This window comes from Lagopus muta, chromosome 24 (genome assembly GCF_023343835.1).
Source record: "Lagopus muta isolate bLagMut1 chromosome 24, bLagMut1 primary, whole genome shotgun sequence".
Taxonomy (NCBI): domain Eukaryota; kingdom Metazoa; phylum Chordata; class Aves; order Galliformes; family Phasianidae; genus Lagopus; species Lagopus muta.
Genome location: NC_064456.1, coordinates 3712699 through 3729239, shown reverse-complemented (window position 1 = coordinate 3729239; position 16541 = coordinate 3712699). Strand labels below are relative to the sequence as shown.

The window sequence follows — 16541 nt, the reverse complement described above, 5'->3', positions numbered from 1 at the left end:
GGCGGCGGGCGGTAACTGCGGCTCCGGGGGGAGCGGGTTGGGCTGGGCGGAACCGAGCCGGGCTGAGGCGGGCCGCGCTGAGGGGCCGGAGCCGCATGGCCGCCCGCGAGCGGGACGCGATCTCCTGGTACCAGAAGAAGGTGAGGGCGCCGCGGGGCGGGGCGGGCCAGGGCCCGGCCGAGCGCTCAGCCTCCTCCCCCTTCAGGTCGGGGCCTACGATCAGCAGATATGGGAGAAGGCGATCGAGCAGACGGAGATGAAGGTAACGTTTCCCCCCCCCGCCCTCCCGGCGCTGCGCTGCGGCCCGCGCGGCTCACGGCCCTTTTGTTCCCGGCTTCGCAGGGCTTCAAGAGCAAGCCGAAAAGGAAAGGGCGAATCCAGGCCGATCTGATCGACGTGGATCTGATCCGAGGTGCGGGGGGGGGCTGGGGGGAGACGCTGTGAACGGGGCGGCCCCACAGGGAGCGCGGGCGGGGCGGCACGGCGGGAGCTGGGCGCGATAAGGGCGGGCGGGGCGGCGCGGAGCGGAGCGGCGCCTCGGGGCTGCGGCGGTTGGCTTCGGCCGGAGGGGAGGCGGCCCGCAGGGGAGTCGTTGCGGTTCGCCGGCACGGAGCGGCTTGTGTCTGCTTTGAGGTTCTACGTTTGCCAAAGCGAAGCCCGAGATCCCCTGGACTTCGTTGACTCGGAAGGGAATCGTGAGGGTTGTGTTCTTCCCGCTGTTCAGTCAGTGGTGGATCCAGGTTACGTCCCAGCGCATTTTCACGTGGCTCCTGGTGCTCTACGTTATGCAAGGTAAGCAGCTGCAGCTCTTTTTTCCTATAGCAATGTCCTGTGCTTTCATAGGCTGCAGTGGAAAGGCTAAGGATGCTGCCTGAAATCCCTTTGTCTGCGCCGTGCTCAGCCCCTGCCTGCCATCCTTCCCAGAATCACAGAATGGCCAGGGTTGGAAGGGACCTCAAGGATCACGAAGCTCCAACCCCCTGCCACACGCAGGGCCACCAACCCTCCCCATTTCATACCTGCCCAGGGCCCCATCCAACCTGGCCTTGAACACCTCCAGGGATGCACGGGGCATCCACAGCCTCTCTGGGCAGCTGTTCCTGCACCTCACTGCTCTTATAGTAAAGAGCTTCCCCTGACATCCAACCTCAATCTTCCCTCCCTCAACTTCAAACCATTTCCCCTTGTCCTGCTGTTATCTCCCCTTTCCAAGAGCTGACTCCCCTCCTGTTTGTAGGCTCCCTTTAGGTACTGCAGGCTGCATTGAGGTCACCCCGCAGCCTTCTTTTCTCCAGGCTGAACAAGCCCAGCTCCCTCAGCCTGTCTTTTTGGGGAGGTGCTGCAGCCCCCTGATCATCTCTGTGGCTCCTCTGGACCCTCTCCAACAGCTCCCTGTCTTCCTTGTACTGGGGGCTCCAGACCTGGACACAGCACTGCAGGTGGGGCCTCACAAGAGCAGAGCAGAGGGGGACGATCACCTCCCTGTCCCTGCTGGCCACCCCTCTGCTGATGGAGCCCAGGATCCCATTTGCTTTCCAAGCTGTAATCACACACTGCTGGCTCATGTTCAGTTTTTCCTCCATCAGGACCCCCAGGTCCTTCTCTGCAGGGCTGCTCCCAAGGACTTTCTCCAGCATTGCAGTCAGTGTGAGCTGTGATGGCACTTCAGTACCACATGCAGAAGGGCACTGGGAGGCAGTGATCACCGAGATGAGCAGAGCTTTGAATTTTGCTCATGTTGTACCAAGGCACCCCTCTCTGTTCGATACTTTGTCCAGTGTTTGTCCCCTGGTTGCATTTCTGTTCGCCACCATTGAAGAAGTGTTCAGGAGCCCTTCTGATACAGTGCAGAGATTTGCAGCTCAGACTTCTCGTGTCAACCCATGTTGTGTCACTGTGCTGTTCTGAACAGATGTGGAACCTCATCTACCAGAAGTGATGAGTTGGTCCTTCATGGGACACATTTCAGGGCACCCACATTCATTTCAGATGTATTTTCAATCTCTTTCTTTGTGCTTTCTCTTCCTGTTTTGAGAAGGCTGCTTTGTAGAATGAGCAAGGCCTAACGAGATGTGTGACACTCATTTTGGCTGAAGTTAGAAAGCAGAGTGAAAAATAACCAGAAATGAGGCCACGCTGCTAATTTCTGCATTTGATGAGTTTTTCTCCTTTTCAGTCATAGCTGTTATATTGTATTTCGTGGTGCCTGTTGTGAATGCAAGTGAAGTCATGGGACCGATGTGCCTTATGTTACTGATGGGAACTGTTCACTGCCAAATCGTGTCCACCCAGATGAACAGAACATCAGGAAACAACGGCCTCAGCAGGAGGAGGAGGTGAGAGAGGTAATGGGTTTATTTGTTGGGATCGGAGCATAGGGTGAATTGAAGTTAGTGGGTAAATGTCTTCTGTCTGGATGTAAATAGCATTTACCCATAAACGTGAGAATGAGTGTGTTCTGTCTTGTGTCTCCTCATAATGAACACGAAAGCAATAAGGATCCCAGGCTGGGGTAGGTCTGCTTCAGTGAGCAGTTGGCCCTTCTCTTCCTAAGGTGGGACTTTAAGAGGTTTTATCCTTGGCTACAGGAGGGTGTTCTGTATAAAAAAGCATCCGCAGGATTCTGCATAAAGGTTGGTGTCCTGCTTTGGTGCTAACTGCCCCCAATTGCTGGTGTATTGAGACAGGGCTAATAAGTGAAGGATATGGCTGCAGTGCAGTCACTGTTGGCAGTTGTCTTTGCTCCTGCAGGAGATGTTACAGGTCAGCTGTGAGGTATTTAACTGTTAGATGTCTCAGTGCAAATGCTGATGGAATGTTTAGGAGCACAGAAAGAGGGATGTGGTTAGATTTCTGCCTCCGTTAGATTTCTTATGGAAAAAACAATCTAGATTTTGCCTGCTGGATGCTTTTCAGTTCCCTTCCTGACGGTACTGACGTCCTATGAATGCATATGTAACTTCTGTCAGTGCAAGTTATTCTATTTAGAAACACGCCTTCTGTCAGCACGGCTCCTGTAAAATAGCTCCTGTGGGAGATCTTTGAGCACAGACCCACCACTACGCTGTGATACAAATTCTTTTATTCTTTCTAATCAGGAAATTACGCAAATCTGTGGGTGTTGATGGGAACAGTTGGTCTCCTCCTGACAGAGCCAGCACAGAACAGCAGGCAGAATCCGCATCCACGCTCACCAGTTTGTTTGGCATTCTCTTCCGGAGGAGGTGAGCGATCTGCCGCGGCTTTGTGTGCTTGTAACCACACCGTGTGAGGTTTGTGTGATGGTTGGAAAATGAAGATGCAGTCATACTGTCACTGATGTCACTGAGCTCTGCCAGAATCAGGCCATGGAGAGCTGCCAGCAGGAGGCAGCCCTGCATTCCCATAGCAAATGCCCTTCGTGAGAGACCTTGATGTTAGGAAGGACATGGAGCTCTTAGATCGGGTCCAGAGGAGGGCCACTAAGATGATCAGAGAGCTGCAGCAGCTCTCCTGTGAGGAAAGGTAAACTGGGCTTGTTTAGCTTGGAGAAGAGAAGCTCCAGGGAAACCTCATTGTGGCCTTCCAGTACTTGAAGGGAGCCTATAAACAGGAGGGGGAACGGCTGTTTACGTGAGTGGATAGTGATAAGACAAGGGGAATGGTTTTAAACTGAGATAGAGGAGGTTTAGGTTGGATATTAGGAGGAAGTTTTTCACCCAGAGGGTGGTGAGGCACTGGCACAGGTTGCCCAAGGAGGCTGTGGATGCCCCATCCCTGCAGGCATTCAAGGCCAGGCTGGATGGGGCTCTGGGCAGCCTGGGCTGCTGGTTGGTGACCTGCACACAGCAGGGGGTTGGAACTGGATGAGCACTGAGGTCCTTTTCACCCCAGGCCATCCTGTGATTTTCCTAAAAGCTTTTCTCTGATGCAGAGATGTGCTTTTATTTCCTCATCCAGGGTCAAAACCACAAAGTTGGTGGCTGAGAAAGGAACTGAGACAGAACACGGTGTGAGCACTGTGAATAATGGCGTCAGGCACAGACATGCCAGGGCTGAGCACAGGCTGCTGCACTTCAAAGAGAAACATAAACTTTCTGATGTGGAGAAGAGCCATCAGGTACCATCCCCAAAAGATCCATTTGAAGTGGCAAATCTCAGTGTATTCTGTGTGTACCCAAAGGTCTGTTGATATTAAGTGTAAGGATGGTTCTAATCCATGCTGCTCTCTTTCTTTACAACTCTGCTTGCGTGTAGGAAACCTAAAAAAACCTTTCTACCTCTGGACTGAACTGTTGCCATGGTGCTAATCCTTCCCTGTAAGCACCTTTTCCTCTGTCTGTTACAATAATCAAGGAGTGAAACACACACAGTGGAAAACTTCTTTTTTACCAAAGTCCTGATTTAGTTACAGAAACTTGTGACCAATAGCTGCTCGGTTAAGGAATAATGATTAAAAAGAAGTAGCTTTTCTAGTAACTACTAAATCTGTGATTTCTGTAAAACGTTTGCATGGCAACCCTTGGGGGTTGGAGGTAGGAAAAGAAAGAGTGGACTGATTTAAGGGGCTGTGATCCCCACTTAAAGCTCTGACAGGGAGAGCTCTGTGGAGTCACTTTTGAGGCTCCTCTTGATGAGGTGCTAACTCTCATATGAAGATCATCAGTGTGTGCACAACACCGCAGTTCTGTGCCATCCCAGCTCCTTTGTGCATTTGGAGAGGAACAGCTGGCTGTACACAGACATCTCATGGTTACAGCTCTGCTCTGGAGAGTTTTTTGTGGACACATTTGTTTCTGGGCTTGAGGTTGCTGTAAGAGCTCTCTCTGCCTCTCTGCCCTGCTGCTGTCCCTGCCCCAACTCCAACACAAGCTTTGCTCTCATTATCCCTATGGCAGGGCAGGGCTGGGGGCACTGAGTTGAAATTCATGCCTCTGTGATGCTGTGCTGGGTTCTGTTTCTGTGTGTTCTGTGGACGCTTCCTGCAGGCTTTGGCAGTGATTAGGTTACTGTGTCCAGTAGCAGCACTAACCTGGAACCTTTGGTTTGATGCAGCTTGTTTGTTGGTGCTTTTGTCCTGTTTTGACTGCTGTATTTCTAGGATGATTGCACCAACAGAGATGGTGTGTCTGATGAGCTTTCAAGCGAGGAAGATGCTGAAGCAGTGGCAGAAAGGATCTTGTTATGGCAGCATGTAGAAGGGGCTTCCAGTGACAACAGCTACGAAGAGAAGAAAAAGCAGCGTCCTGTTTCTCTGAACCAGGCTGTCTCACAGGTACTCATGTTGAACTGCTGTTGTTTTCCACACAATTTTCTGCTATGGATCATGGTCTATTTTTCCTGTTTTTGGCAGGTCAAGCAAGCCCTCAGAGGTGTCAGAGATTCTGACAGCGTTGCGGAATCTGAATTGGAATCCACATTATATAATCAGGTATGGTCCTAAGTTCAAGAGACACTCTTTGCTGATCCCAGGTGTGTCTCCCCCATCAGAATGGTTTATTGTTCAATGACAGTGCTTCATCATTTTCATGAATGTGTGACCTCTGTCCCTGCCCATTTGCAGCTTTGTGGACTTTGTTCACAATTGTGAGCATTCTGGTCTGTTTAACAGAAAATCCCTGCATTGGCAGCACAGCATGGTCCAAGCTGCTTCTAACTGCACATCTTAAAGACGTGTTTTGGGAGGCAGTGCTGGATTGTGGCCTTCATGCTCAACATTTCTGTTTTTTTGAAATGAAGCCAGAAAACCTTTGCATTAGAATGAATGAGTCAATGTTTATTTTGAGATGTTGAGAATGGAGGTGGAGAACCAACGCCATCCGTGGGACTTCCCACGTAGAAATACTGTGCACAGAAACTGCTGCTAACACTGCCTTTAAGGGCTCCCACCTCAGTCTGTGTCGGGGGCTGTCGGTTCCCAGCTGCCCCACAGAAGCTCATTTCACTGATTGCTGTGGGGTTGGTCTGCAAACTGGGGCTGATCTGTGTAAGTTTTATTTGATTTCAAAGGACTCGAGGTCATGCATGAATGTGGGCTCCCGGAGCTGCAGTGTGACCAGGAGAGACTCCGAGAGCACACGGCACGACTCTGAGACAGAAGACATGCTTTGGGATGATCTGCTGCATGGGCCAGAGTGCCGCTCGTCCTGCACCAGTGACAGCGAGGAGGAGAGCATGAAAGGCAGCAGGAGGGACCCGAAGGAAGATGTTTTTCAGCAGGTTTGTTGATTCGTGTGCTGCAAATGAGAACGCTGTGAAAGATCTTGATTTTTTTCTTCAGTTCGTGCAGCTCCCTCCCTTCCCAACATCCTGCCCAAATAAAACAGACGATGCAGCTGAATGCTGGGGGTGTAATGTAAGCATGGAGCCTGCTGCTGGATGAGCCCATTCTGACAGCTGTGCTCATCACAGAAGAGTGGAACGATGTAAACAGAATCCATGAACGACTCTCCCAATGTTATTGAAACCACTGCTAATCACAAAGACAAATTTGGAATCTCCTTTCAATCGAAATACTTTATAGGAAAAGGTATTATTTAGTAGAGGGGCAGAAATGCATTGTATGCCCATTCTTTTCTCTTTTATAGAACCATTTGCTGTGGCTACAGAATACAAGTCCAGAATCTGCAAAAGTGAGCGCGCTGATCTGGGAAGGGAATGACTGTAAGAAGGTGGACATGTCTGTGCTGGAGATCAGTGGGATCATCATGAGCAGAGTAAGAGGGCTGTAAAGCATTGCAATCTCTGAAAACAACCCAAACTGTAAGCAGCTACACCTGCAAATACTGTGTGCAGTATAAAACCAGCTCCTCCCCCAGCTGCAACTGTAACTGTCCCAAATGTACACAAGAATTGCACAAACAAAAATTTAGCAGGTCTTGTTGAAGACTGTTGAGTCTGTTTTGTTTAGTTTGGGTGGAATTGTTTTAGGCTGTGTCCTTGGAGGGGAGGGGGAACTGAGTGCTTGATTGAACGCAGCCACAGCACCAAACAGCCCAACTGACAGTGACTTTTTCCTCCTGCTTGCCAGGTTAATGCCTACCAGCAGGGAGTGGGGTATCAGATGTTGGGAAATGTCATCACCATCGGATTAGCGTTCCTGCCATTCCTCTACAGACTCTTTCACACTGATAACATGGAGCAGTTGTGCTCCATTTCTCTGAAGGAGCTTTTGCACATCTTCTGTGGAGCGCCTGCTAGCATCCCTGCTGTTGTTTTGTCTACAATCAACTTCCTTGAACGGCTTTGCTTGACCTGGATGTTTTTCTTTATGATGTGCGTTGCTGAGAGAACATACAAACAGGTATGTTTAAATGCATCAAAGCTAAAATGCCTCACGAGCCCTGGAGCAGGAATTTTACCAGCTTAAGTAGATGAGTCTGGTTAGACCTGTATTAATCAGCTATAAGCCAGTATGCTTCCTATTTAGGAAGAAGCCCACTTAGCTGTTGTTCTGAGGAGGAGAATTAGATAGCAGGCTGCATTGCAGTCAAACTGGTTCTAAGTGCTGCATGCTAGAAAGCACTGTGTCATTTATTGGTACAGCAAGAGCTTTGTGGCTCCTTCTGCACAGCAGCAGCAGCTCTGCCTCTGCACAGGAATGGCACCTGTGGGGCTGCACTACGAGGCCCTGCAGTTGGGCCTTCCCAGGTTGCCAAAAGCTGAGCTCTTCTGCCCATTACCACTAAACAGTCCCAAGCAATGCTATTTCTTTTTTAGACTCACTTATGTTTGTGTGTTTTTTGTTTGTAATCTGCAGAGGTTTTTGTTTGCCAAGCTTTTCAGTCACATCACATCGGCTCGGAAAGCCAGGAAATACGAAATTCCTCACTTCAGACTCAAGAAGGTAGAAAACATAAAGATCTGGTTATCTCTTCGTTCCTATCTCAAGGTGAGTTCTGACCCAGGATGGGAGCAGCCTGTTATTACAGTCAGCATAAGCAAAGGTTCTGGCTGTGCACCCCTGCAGCCTGGATCCAACCCTCACAGCCACTGCTGTCTTTGCTCTGCAGAGGCGAGGCCCGCAGCGCTCTGTGGATGTCGTCGTGTCGTCCATCTTCTTACTGGCTCTTTCAATTGCTTTCATATGCTGTGCCCAGGTAAGACTCAAATGTTCTCAGGGTGTTTTATTTAAGTGCTGAGTGCAGCAGCCTCCTCAGCCTGTTATTGAAGAACAGCTCAGTAACTGTTTGTAACACCTTTTAGTCCTTCTCTACACCTTCTGTCACAGCAAACAGTCTTAGAGCTGTGCATTGCTTGCTTTAACAAGAGATGCATTACTGTATTTAGGAAGGTTCTGGTGGTGCAGTGGTGGGAGCAGTAAGATCTGCTGTCAGTACGTGAGAGCAGACACTGCTGGGATTGCTTCTGCAAGCCACAGCCACTGGAGGAAGGAATGCCAATCCCATCCCTGCTCAAATAGACCTGAGGTGTGCATGTACTCCTAGGAAAGGCAGAATGAGTGCTTTAACACTGCCAGCATAACAAGCACATGTGAAGGGAAAGACATTTACCTACCAGCTAATTGGATAAAGGGAGGAAAGAGGAAAAACTTGCAGCTTAACACTTTTTCTCATCAGAAAGAAAATGAACAAATTCTAGGGGTTATGAACAAGGCTTTGTACTGTAACCTGCATGAATGAATGATGCTTCAAGGACAAAAGTGTTGCTATAGAACACGGACAGCTGTTCTAAGAGTTGTACAGGCCAGGTTTTGTATATTTGTTGGGACTGACTGATTTTAATTCTTCCCAAAACAGGTCCTGAAGGGTCACAAAACATTTCTGAACGCAGCTTACAACTGGGAGTTCTTAATCTGGGAGGCAGCACTTCTTCTCTTTTTGCTGCGCCTCGCATCCCTGGGCTCCGAAACCAACAAGAAATACAGTAATATTTCCATCTTGCTTACTGAGCAGGTACCTCCATTTCCTCCTTCTTCTTTTGGCTTTATACTTTTTTGTTTGGATTTAACTACTGCTTTTCAAACCAGGTTCATAAATACCAAAATCAAATTTTAAAATCCAGAAACACCATTTGTGCTGCACTGTAATGAAGTAATGCAGCTCAGCAAGGGAGGGACAAGGGGGGAAACATTTAGATTCAAATTCTGAATTATTTCTGGCTTTGGGTTAACACATCAGCCATGTTAAACAGGAGAAGAACGATGTATGAGTGCTGAAGCCATCTGTAGATGTATCACTGCTTTAGGAGTGACAACAAATGGCAGCAATTACTGTAACTGCCCTCAGACAGAAACTGGTTGGGAAATAATGCTGGAATGTTAACATCCAGTCTGCAATGTCTGTCACAGATAAACTTGTATCTAAAGATGGAGAAGAAACCCAACAAGAAAGAGCAGCTGTCTCTAGTTAACAACGTTTTGAAACTGTCTACAAAGCTGCTAAAGGTAAAGTGCATCTCCCTAAAAACAGAAGATTGCTCAACTTCATGCAGGCAGTGGAGGCAGCGACTGTGGGTTTTGCTCTCCCCATTTCTACTGTCTTTTGATTGGATCAATCAGTTTTTACAAAGGGTTTTTTCTCTGTGCTTTGATAGCAGTGGAATTAGATCCAGTCACACAAACTGGCGTAGCTAATTGTGCCACAAACAATTAACAGGGGCTTACTGTGATTCACGTGAGTGAAAGGACAGGCTGGAATGATGAGCACAGAGTGCCTCATTAAATTGAATCTCCTTTTCCTTCAGCAGCTCCAGTGTGGAAGCTTTTTCTTGGCAGTGGGAGAGCAGGCATTTGGAAAAGGAGTACAGTCTCAAAGCCAATATAAAAAAGCCACATGTAATGTGTTTAATAGTTCTATAATGATTCTACAGTCTGTTGCATTAAGTTTTTGCCACACAGCCAGTATAAAAAGGGGACTTTTCAGATTCTGGATGGCTGTTAGAAAACATCTTTGAGCAGAGAGGCTTGGAATGCATAGAATTTCTGTATGTACACTTGTGATACAGAAGCAGTGCACAGTTAGAGTGTGCCAGAGAGCCAGCATTAAGTTAAAGGGCAGACAATGACTCTGCTGTGGGATTTGTTTTTTGTTCTTTTGCCTTTTTCTTCCATGACAGGAACTGGACACACCATTCAGGCTGTATGGGCTGACCATGAACCCACTGATCTACAACATAACACGTGTTGTCATACTCTCTGCTGTCTCGGGTGTTATAAGTGATCTGCTGGGATTCAATATTAGAGTAAGTGTAATTCCCCTATGGAGAAGAAACATCCTGGAGGGAGGGGAGGGTGGGATGATGCTTTTGTGCCACTCTTAATCCCCTCCAGAGGGAATGCACACCTTACAGTTCAGTAAGGTGCAGTTCAGTGCAGGATGGGTGATGGATGAGCCTTCCTTGTAGATGAGAAGCATTGCAGTCCTACTTTTAGATCAGTGCTTATTCTCAGAATCTCTTTTCAGTTATGGAAAATTAAACCATGAACTGACTGACCATCAGCACAGCCCTCTCCAGCAGAAGGACAGAGCAGAGACCGAGGGCTTGGACACAAAGCAGGGCTGCTCTCACACTACAGAGCTCTGTCACTGCAGTTTCTTAACAGAGCCTCAAGGTATGCACTGAAAGTTGTCCCTCTGCTTTACTGTTCTGTTACACACAGAATAAATTGGTGCAATTTATGAAGTCATCCCATGGCATGCACATGTGAAACAGAATAAATTGAGCCAAACACCGGTAGTAGTTTGCACTGAAGACAGCAGGAACTGCATGCAGACTGTGGAGCATCAATTGCTACAAAAGCCATGCTAGAGCTTGTACTGGAGTGACACAGGTGGTTGCTGCAGGTGCCTTGTTTCTCTAAAAATCAGTCCTGTGCAATAACAACCAATTAATCCTCCTGGTGGTGTTGGCATCATTTTCAGAGAGCGCTGGAGCTCGACTGGGCTTTGTGTATCTGCCTTCAGAGCTCTGCTCAGATGATACTGATAAGGCATTCATGTGACCTTGCTGAAGAGCACTTTTCTCAGCCTTTCACTGTACTGTTGGCTGCTGCTGTGGGATGCAGTGACAGCAGCCTGCATGGGGCGAGCGCTGAGCCGACGCTGAGAGTTAAACTTAGGTTTGAACAACCTTACAACGCAAATACAGGTAAAACAGCTAAAAATCACTTTGCTATGGTTGTTCCCTCTGACACCTCAGTGTTTAATCAGTGGGCAGGTAATGGTGTGCCATGTCCAGGGCATCCTGCTGTAAGTTCCTCCCACGACAGCTGCATCTGGTGTTCCGAGAAGCCGCTGCAGCTCTGCACTGCAACAGTGCCTTACACTGGGATACTTAAGGAAGAGTTCCTGTTGTGGAAACCACGGCAGTGGAAGATGACTGAGAAAGACTTCCTCTCTTAAAAACAGATCTGTGTTTAGAAATGGCACAGGAAGGAAAGAAAAGCTGTAAAGACATCTGCTAAACGTGCACTTTCCTTAAGTTTTGCTGACTGCTGTATTGGCAATGAAGAAAAGCTAAATCCTGCCTTCATTCTGTCACGTAAGGAGCGAGGTGGCATAAGGAATTTTGGTAGTAAACTGTTTATAGCTATTTTCTGTACAAGGAAAGGTTGAAAGATGGAAAAGAAAATGACAACTTTATATATTGAAATGTACAAATAAACCTACAGTACAACTATTCCTTCATCAGCAGCTGTTTCCACGTGGCTTCATGACTTTATCACCTTTGTTGAACATTTGTTATCTCTGAGCAGGAAGCCAAGGAAACTTGCAATAATAAACTGCATTTGTTTTCCAGAAGAGTGTCGTGTTTGTGGGTGAAGCATTACACCACTGGACAGCAATAAGGAATACTGCATACAGTGCAGAACCAGCAGGCCATGAACTAGAGTTTCTTTTTAATATCTATATAAAAAATAATGAGCGATTTACAGGTCTCTCTCTAGTCAGAACCTCAGAAGTATGTATAAAGGTGCTGTACAATATATAAACATTTACACCCAGTACATCCATACATTGCTTAGCATCCCAAGGCCACGTTGCTAAGTCATCCGATACAGTAAGTAGAGATACAAGTTCTATGGGAGGAGAAAGCACACACAGGTCAGACACCAAATCAGGTCACACTGACAGATAGAAAAAGATGGGGGTAGTTGTCAGGGAATTCATTTCAGCGGTGCTAATTCATCTCTGCACTACACTTCTGGATTTGTTACTGCACTCGGTGGTTAGGGCAAGTCCATACAGCTCAACACAAACCAGATTCTCTTGTTTAGAGTACACAGTTAATATCTACATAGGCTAACTGCAAAGTATTAAATAGTTTCACAGTCGTGCTCCCGAGCGCGGAGCGTTGGCGATGTGATGCTGCACAGCAAATCGATGGGTCGCCCAACGTGAAGCAGCAGAGCACAGTTCAGGTCTGCTTTAAAGCCTGCTTCAAAGTGTTTCTTCTGAAAGCTGTTTGGGCATCTGTACTTGGAAAGAACTCTTTCATCAGGCCTGATTCACCGTGCTTCATTAGGTGCACAAAACCATTACGCGTATCAAAGCCAAAACAAATCTTCAATTCCAAATAGCAAATCACTTGTTTGTATTTTAATGTAAGAAATGCTTGACCTTCTGCACCTCTTTTTCCTCCTGCACACCGGGCTGATGAGCTTTTACCACCTTCTCTTCTGCACTAATTAAAGACCTGCCACCTTAATTACCACAACAGTCACAGATATAAACCACGTGGGTTTATGCATTCTGCTGACTTACAGCTATAGACCTGAGGTGGCAGTGGGTTCTGCTTGTAACATTCCCCAGCAGGACTTCAAAATCTGCACTACAGCCCAAAGAACAGAAATTGGGACTCGTGCACCCCATATTTCCTAATATTCAGCACTCTCAGATCACACATTTAAAATAAAATACAGGAGACTTCTCATATACACAGGCAGGAACTTCATGTAAGAAGTTAATGTGGTTGGTTCTGTCCTATGGATCAATTCTGAGCTCTACAGAGGGAGAGCAAATCCAATTATCAAGCAGCAATAAATAATAAAAGATGAGACTTTTCAGTGTACAGCACCAGAATGAGGCTGAAAACAAACACAGACTCCATGTTTGTGTTGACAATCCAAGGAGGACGTGGTGCCACAGGTGAAGCAAAGGAACGATGCTATTCAACAGGAACCAGGACTTTCTCTTCCTGGACTGATGTTTGCCAGCAGTTACTGTAAGCATCCTCACGAATTGAGAGAAGAAAGCAATTTTGTTGTGTTCATAAAAAGCAAAATTACAAAACATCGATTATGTCAAATATAATTTTTATCTACATGGTTTTATATCAGGTATAAAAACTTTACGAAAAAGCTCAATTGAACAGCATCAGTGGCTCAGTGCTGCTCTGGAATCGATAGAACCGACTCACCCATCTCCTTCCTCACTGAACCAGGAGGAAGATGAGCATCTCCTTATGTAAACATGCAACATGCTCTGGAGAAAACACCCATTTCCAACAAAACCTGGACTTTTCCGTGACTGGAATACACAAAAGAATCAGACTGACTGGATACAGTAGATTACTTGGCACAAGAACAAGAAGTGAGTCGTGATCACATTGGCAATAGAGGCATTAAATAATTTTGTTCAGAAACTCACGATACGAGCTGAGGAAGCCACAGCAGTGCAACGTTGAGAGCAGCAGAACACCGCCTTCGAAAGGACGAGGGGCAGCAGCGCAGGGCAGCTCATGGCAGCGATCCGAACGGCCCTTCATGCAGCTTGGATCATTTCAGAACCAATCAAATGCTTTCCGGCCTCAGACCAGTTTTGGAAAAGTACAACAACTTTGTGAAAAGAAACAACGCTTCTGAATGATCGTTATTAGAAACGTGAGTCATTCGTTCTAATACAAAAAAGCATTGGTCAGACCCGTTTCTCAGCCTCACACACAGTTTTGGTGACTTTGCACGTGCTTGGAACCCTCCAAGGTCCCGGAGTTATTGGTGTTTTCCTGACTGGAGAACTGCTTTCAGATTTGGGAATTCCATCATCTTTGGTTTCATCAGGCAGCTCCATGTGTCCGTCTCCACGTTGGCTGTTCAGAACTTGGGTCTCCTGTGCTTCCAGCCTTCTCAGTTTCTCCACGGAGAGCAGCGGAATATCAGAAAGACTTGAAGTTTTGAATCTGCTGGAGCCTGGTTCTCCCGAGTTTGACTTCCTTGTTTTTCCATCTTCAGCTCTGTTTCTCCTGGAGTCACTGAATGGAAATCTGCCCTCGTCCAGCGTCGCGTATTTTCTCTCTGAAAACCACAATTCCTTCTTTCCAGAAACCTTCTGCTTGCTGTCTTTCCTCAATACTCCTGTTTTACCATTTCCACCTCTCAGCTGCTCAGCAGTCATCTTATCATCAGCACTTCTGTCGTGATGCTCCTGCCGCCTGCCTCCCACTTCCGCGCATCCCTTACTGAGGTGCTTCTGAGGGCTGGCAGACATGCCTTGATCTCCACTGGAAAACTGCTTTCTGTTCATTCCTGTTCCTGTGGGTTTACGTGGGAGATTGCTGTGGGTTTTATCAGCATCACTCTTTCTAGGACTGTGCAATCCTTTGAGATGCTGTCCTTCGGCTGCCCCGAACGTTTCTGGGCTCGCAGATCTGTCTCTTCTGGTCCCTAATTCCAAAGTACCTTTTGTGACTTCAAACCCAGTACTGGAGGGAAGATCCCATCTCTTCTTTGTTCTCTGGGGAGAAGACGGAGGCTTCATCTCAAACTGGCTTTCAGTTAAAGTGCTTATCTTTTCAGGCACAGTGTTCTTTGCTTGTTCCAGTTTCTCAGACAGCTGAACTTTCCTTAAAGCTTCTCCTGGTACTGGTAAATTACACACTTCAGATGGGGAAGCAGAATGTGAAGATGAGGATAACGGTGACTGTTCTTCATATATTACATTTGACAAAGATGGACTGTAACTATCCCAATCACCTGGAAGTGAACAGGGAGAGATTTCACTAAGTCATGAGCGAAGAAACAAGATCACTAAACATTCTATAAGCATTCACACTATTGGGGTACCAGGCTGTTATGTGAAATCTTCCACTTTACAAAGATCACGTAGTGCCTTAATTTAAAGTCTTATTTAGTCAGCGCTTCCTATTTCACTGTTCTACAGCCTACAGCAATCATAAGGAAATGATTTGGGAAGAAGCTTCTGCTCAGAATGCTGGCGTGATCTCTGCAGGACTGACGTGGTCTCAGATCAGCACATTTTAGAGCCAGTGCAGCCAAATTGCACAATTAGTTCCTGACCTACATTGTTAAAGGAAAATCAAATGAACTGAAACTTTTTTTCTAAAAGAAAACTGAAAACAACGAGAAGTGAAGGTTATTCATAGCTTTGCACTTTAATAATAGAAAGAGATGAAACACAAGACATGCAGATTTACCAAGTCTTTAAGGAAAACCCAAGAAAAGCACTGAAAGCCCTTAATGCTGCTCAGGTTTCACGTAGGGACACAAACTGGAAGGAGCCAAACCTGAAGGAGGAAGAGAAAAAGCCCAGAACTACATACCAAAATCACAGAGTACAGCAAGCAAGATCTCAATCAGAAATGTATGATTAACAGCAGGACGAGAGGCAGCAAAACCTTACAGCTGCTGATCTTATCTACGTAGCTTGACCTTATCTCAGGCCCTGCTGTTGGCAGAGAGCTGGACCAGATGGCCTCTGGAGATCCCTTCTGCCATTTCTATGATTCTGGGTCAGATTTAGGAAACTTCTATGAACAAGAGGGCCAGGAGTGGTTCCAGATAGCTGCTGTGCTGTCCTCTTGGTGCACAATAAACACTATTTATCACTGCTGAAATGATACCAAGCACAAATGGCTGGTCGTAAGGAGAGAGCTGGAGGTGACCTCACAATGGCTCCTCTCTTCTTTGAAACCAACTTTAAATGCTGATTTTAAAGAGAACCAACAGAAGCTCATCTGAACACAGAGGACTCTGCTCCACTTTCACCATTAACGACAAAGTAATTCAGTGTGAAACACAAACTGAGCCAGACAGAAATCGAGCAGGATGGCACAGAGCAGATCTCGTAGTTCACAGATGGGCTGTTTGTGCCATGCACAAATGCACTCTGATTTCACCGTGACGTTCAATTTGGAACATTAAGATGTTAAGAATCATCTTTGAGCTCTCTGGTGGAAAGAAACGAAGAAACTTCTGAGCAGATTTTATGCCTAGAGCAGACGCCAGTTGCTGCCTGTAAGTGACTGCACACAGCAAACTATTGGGTAGCTCAGGCTGTGGGTTTTAAAACTTTGGAAGGCTGAAGTCATGGTTAGTTACCATTACTGAAAAGCTCTGCATCAGAACAAGTGAGCTTACAATTTAGGAAATTTACCAGCAGAGTTCCTGGTGTCAGCATCAAGAGTTGAAGAATTAAAACGTACTCAAAGCAGAACACAGAGCGTGCTTTGCTTTAAAATACTGGTAGGGCCTAATCTTTCTGACCCATAATTTTAGTTTATATCCTAAATCAGACTCAAAATCATCAGTTTAGAATGAACTGGTAGTGATTTCAGTGGCCAAGCACGAGGTATCTTTATTAAAC

The 16541-nt window shown here is 46.7% G+C and overlaps 2 protein-coding genes across 4 annotated transcripts in view; one reads left to right on the top strand and one right to left on the bottom strand.

Moving 5' to 3' along the window:
- Positions 1 to 17: 17 nt before the first annotated feature.
- On the top strand, positions 18 to 11719 carry PHTF1 (putative homeodomain transcription factor 1). The gene is made up of 18 exons (XM_048925749.1): positions 18 to 140; positions 206 to 262; positions 343 to 412; positions 634 to 792; positions 2177 to 2336; positions 3099 to 3224; positions 3940 to 4099; positions 5081 to 5254; positions 5333 to 5410; positions 5989 to 6198; positions 6567 to 6695; positions 7010 to 7282; positions 7739 to 7870; positions 7992 to 8078; positions 8739 to 8894; positions 9290 to 9385; positions 10057 to 10182; positions 10404 to 11719. Exons 1-18 carry the CDS (start codon positions 96 to 98, stop codon positions 10422 to 10424), a joined length of 2259 nt encoding a protein of 752 aa, XP_048781706.1. The 5' UTR covers positions 18 to 95; the 3' UTR covers positions 10425 to 11719.
- A 101-nt stretch (positions 11720 to 11820) lies between these two features.
- Positions 11821 to 16541, bottom strand: part of MAGI3 (membrane associated guanylate kinase, WW and PDZ domain containing 3) — a 51172-nt gene continuing 46451 nt past the window's right edge. For 2 of the 3 annotated variants that reach the window (XM_048925735.1, XM_048925736.1), the window contains exon 21: positions 11821 to 14911. In XM_048925735.1, coding sequence (XP_048781692.1) covers positions 13857 to 14911 — 1055 coding nt within the window. In that variant the 3' untranslated portion in view covers positions 11821 to 13856. Of the gene's footprint in view, positions 14912 to 15372; positions 15463 to 16541 lie in introns of all 3 variants that reach the window. The other variant, XM_048925737.1, reaches the window with a different exon arrangement.

What these genes read in the sequence shown, in the direction of transcription:
- PHTF1 (XM_048925749.1), top strand. Translation starts at nt 96, where the DNA reads ATGGCCGCCCGCGAGCGGGACGCGATCTCCTGGTACCAGAAGAAG. An exon ending in TCTCCTGGTACCAGAAGAAG is followed by an intron (nt 141 to 205) that starts GTGAGGGCGCCG and finishes CTCCCCCTTCAG; the next exon opens with GTCGGGGCCTACGATCAGCA. An exon ending in TGTCTACAAAGCTGCTAAAG is followed by an intron (nt 9,386 to 10,056) that starts GTAAAGTGCATC and finishes CTTCCATGACAG; the next exon opens with GAACTGGACACACCATTCAG.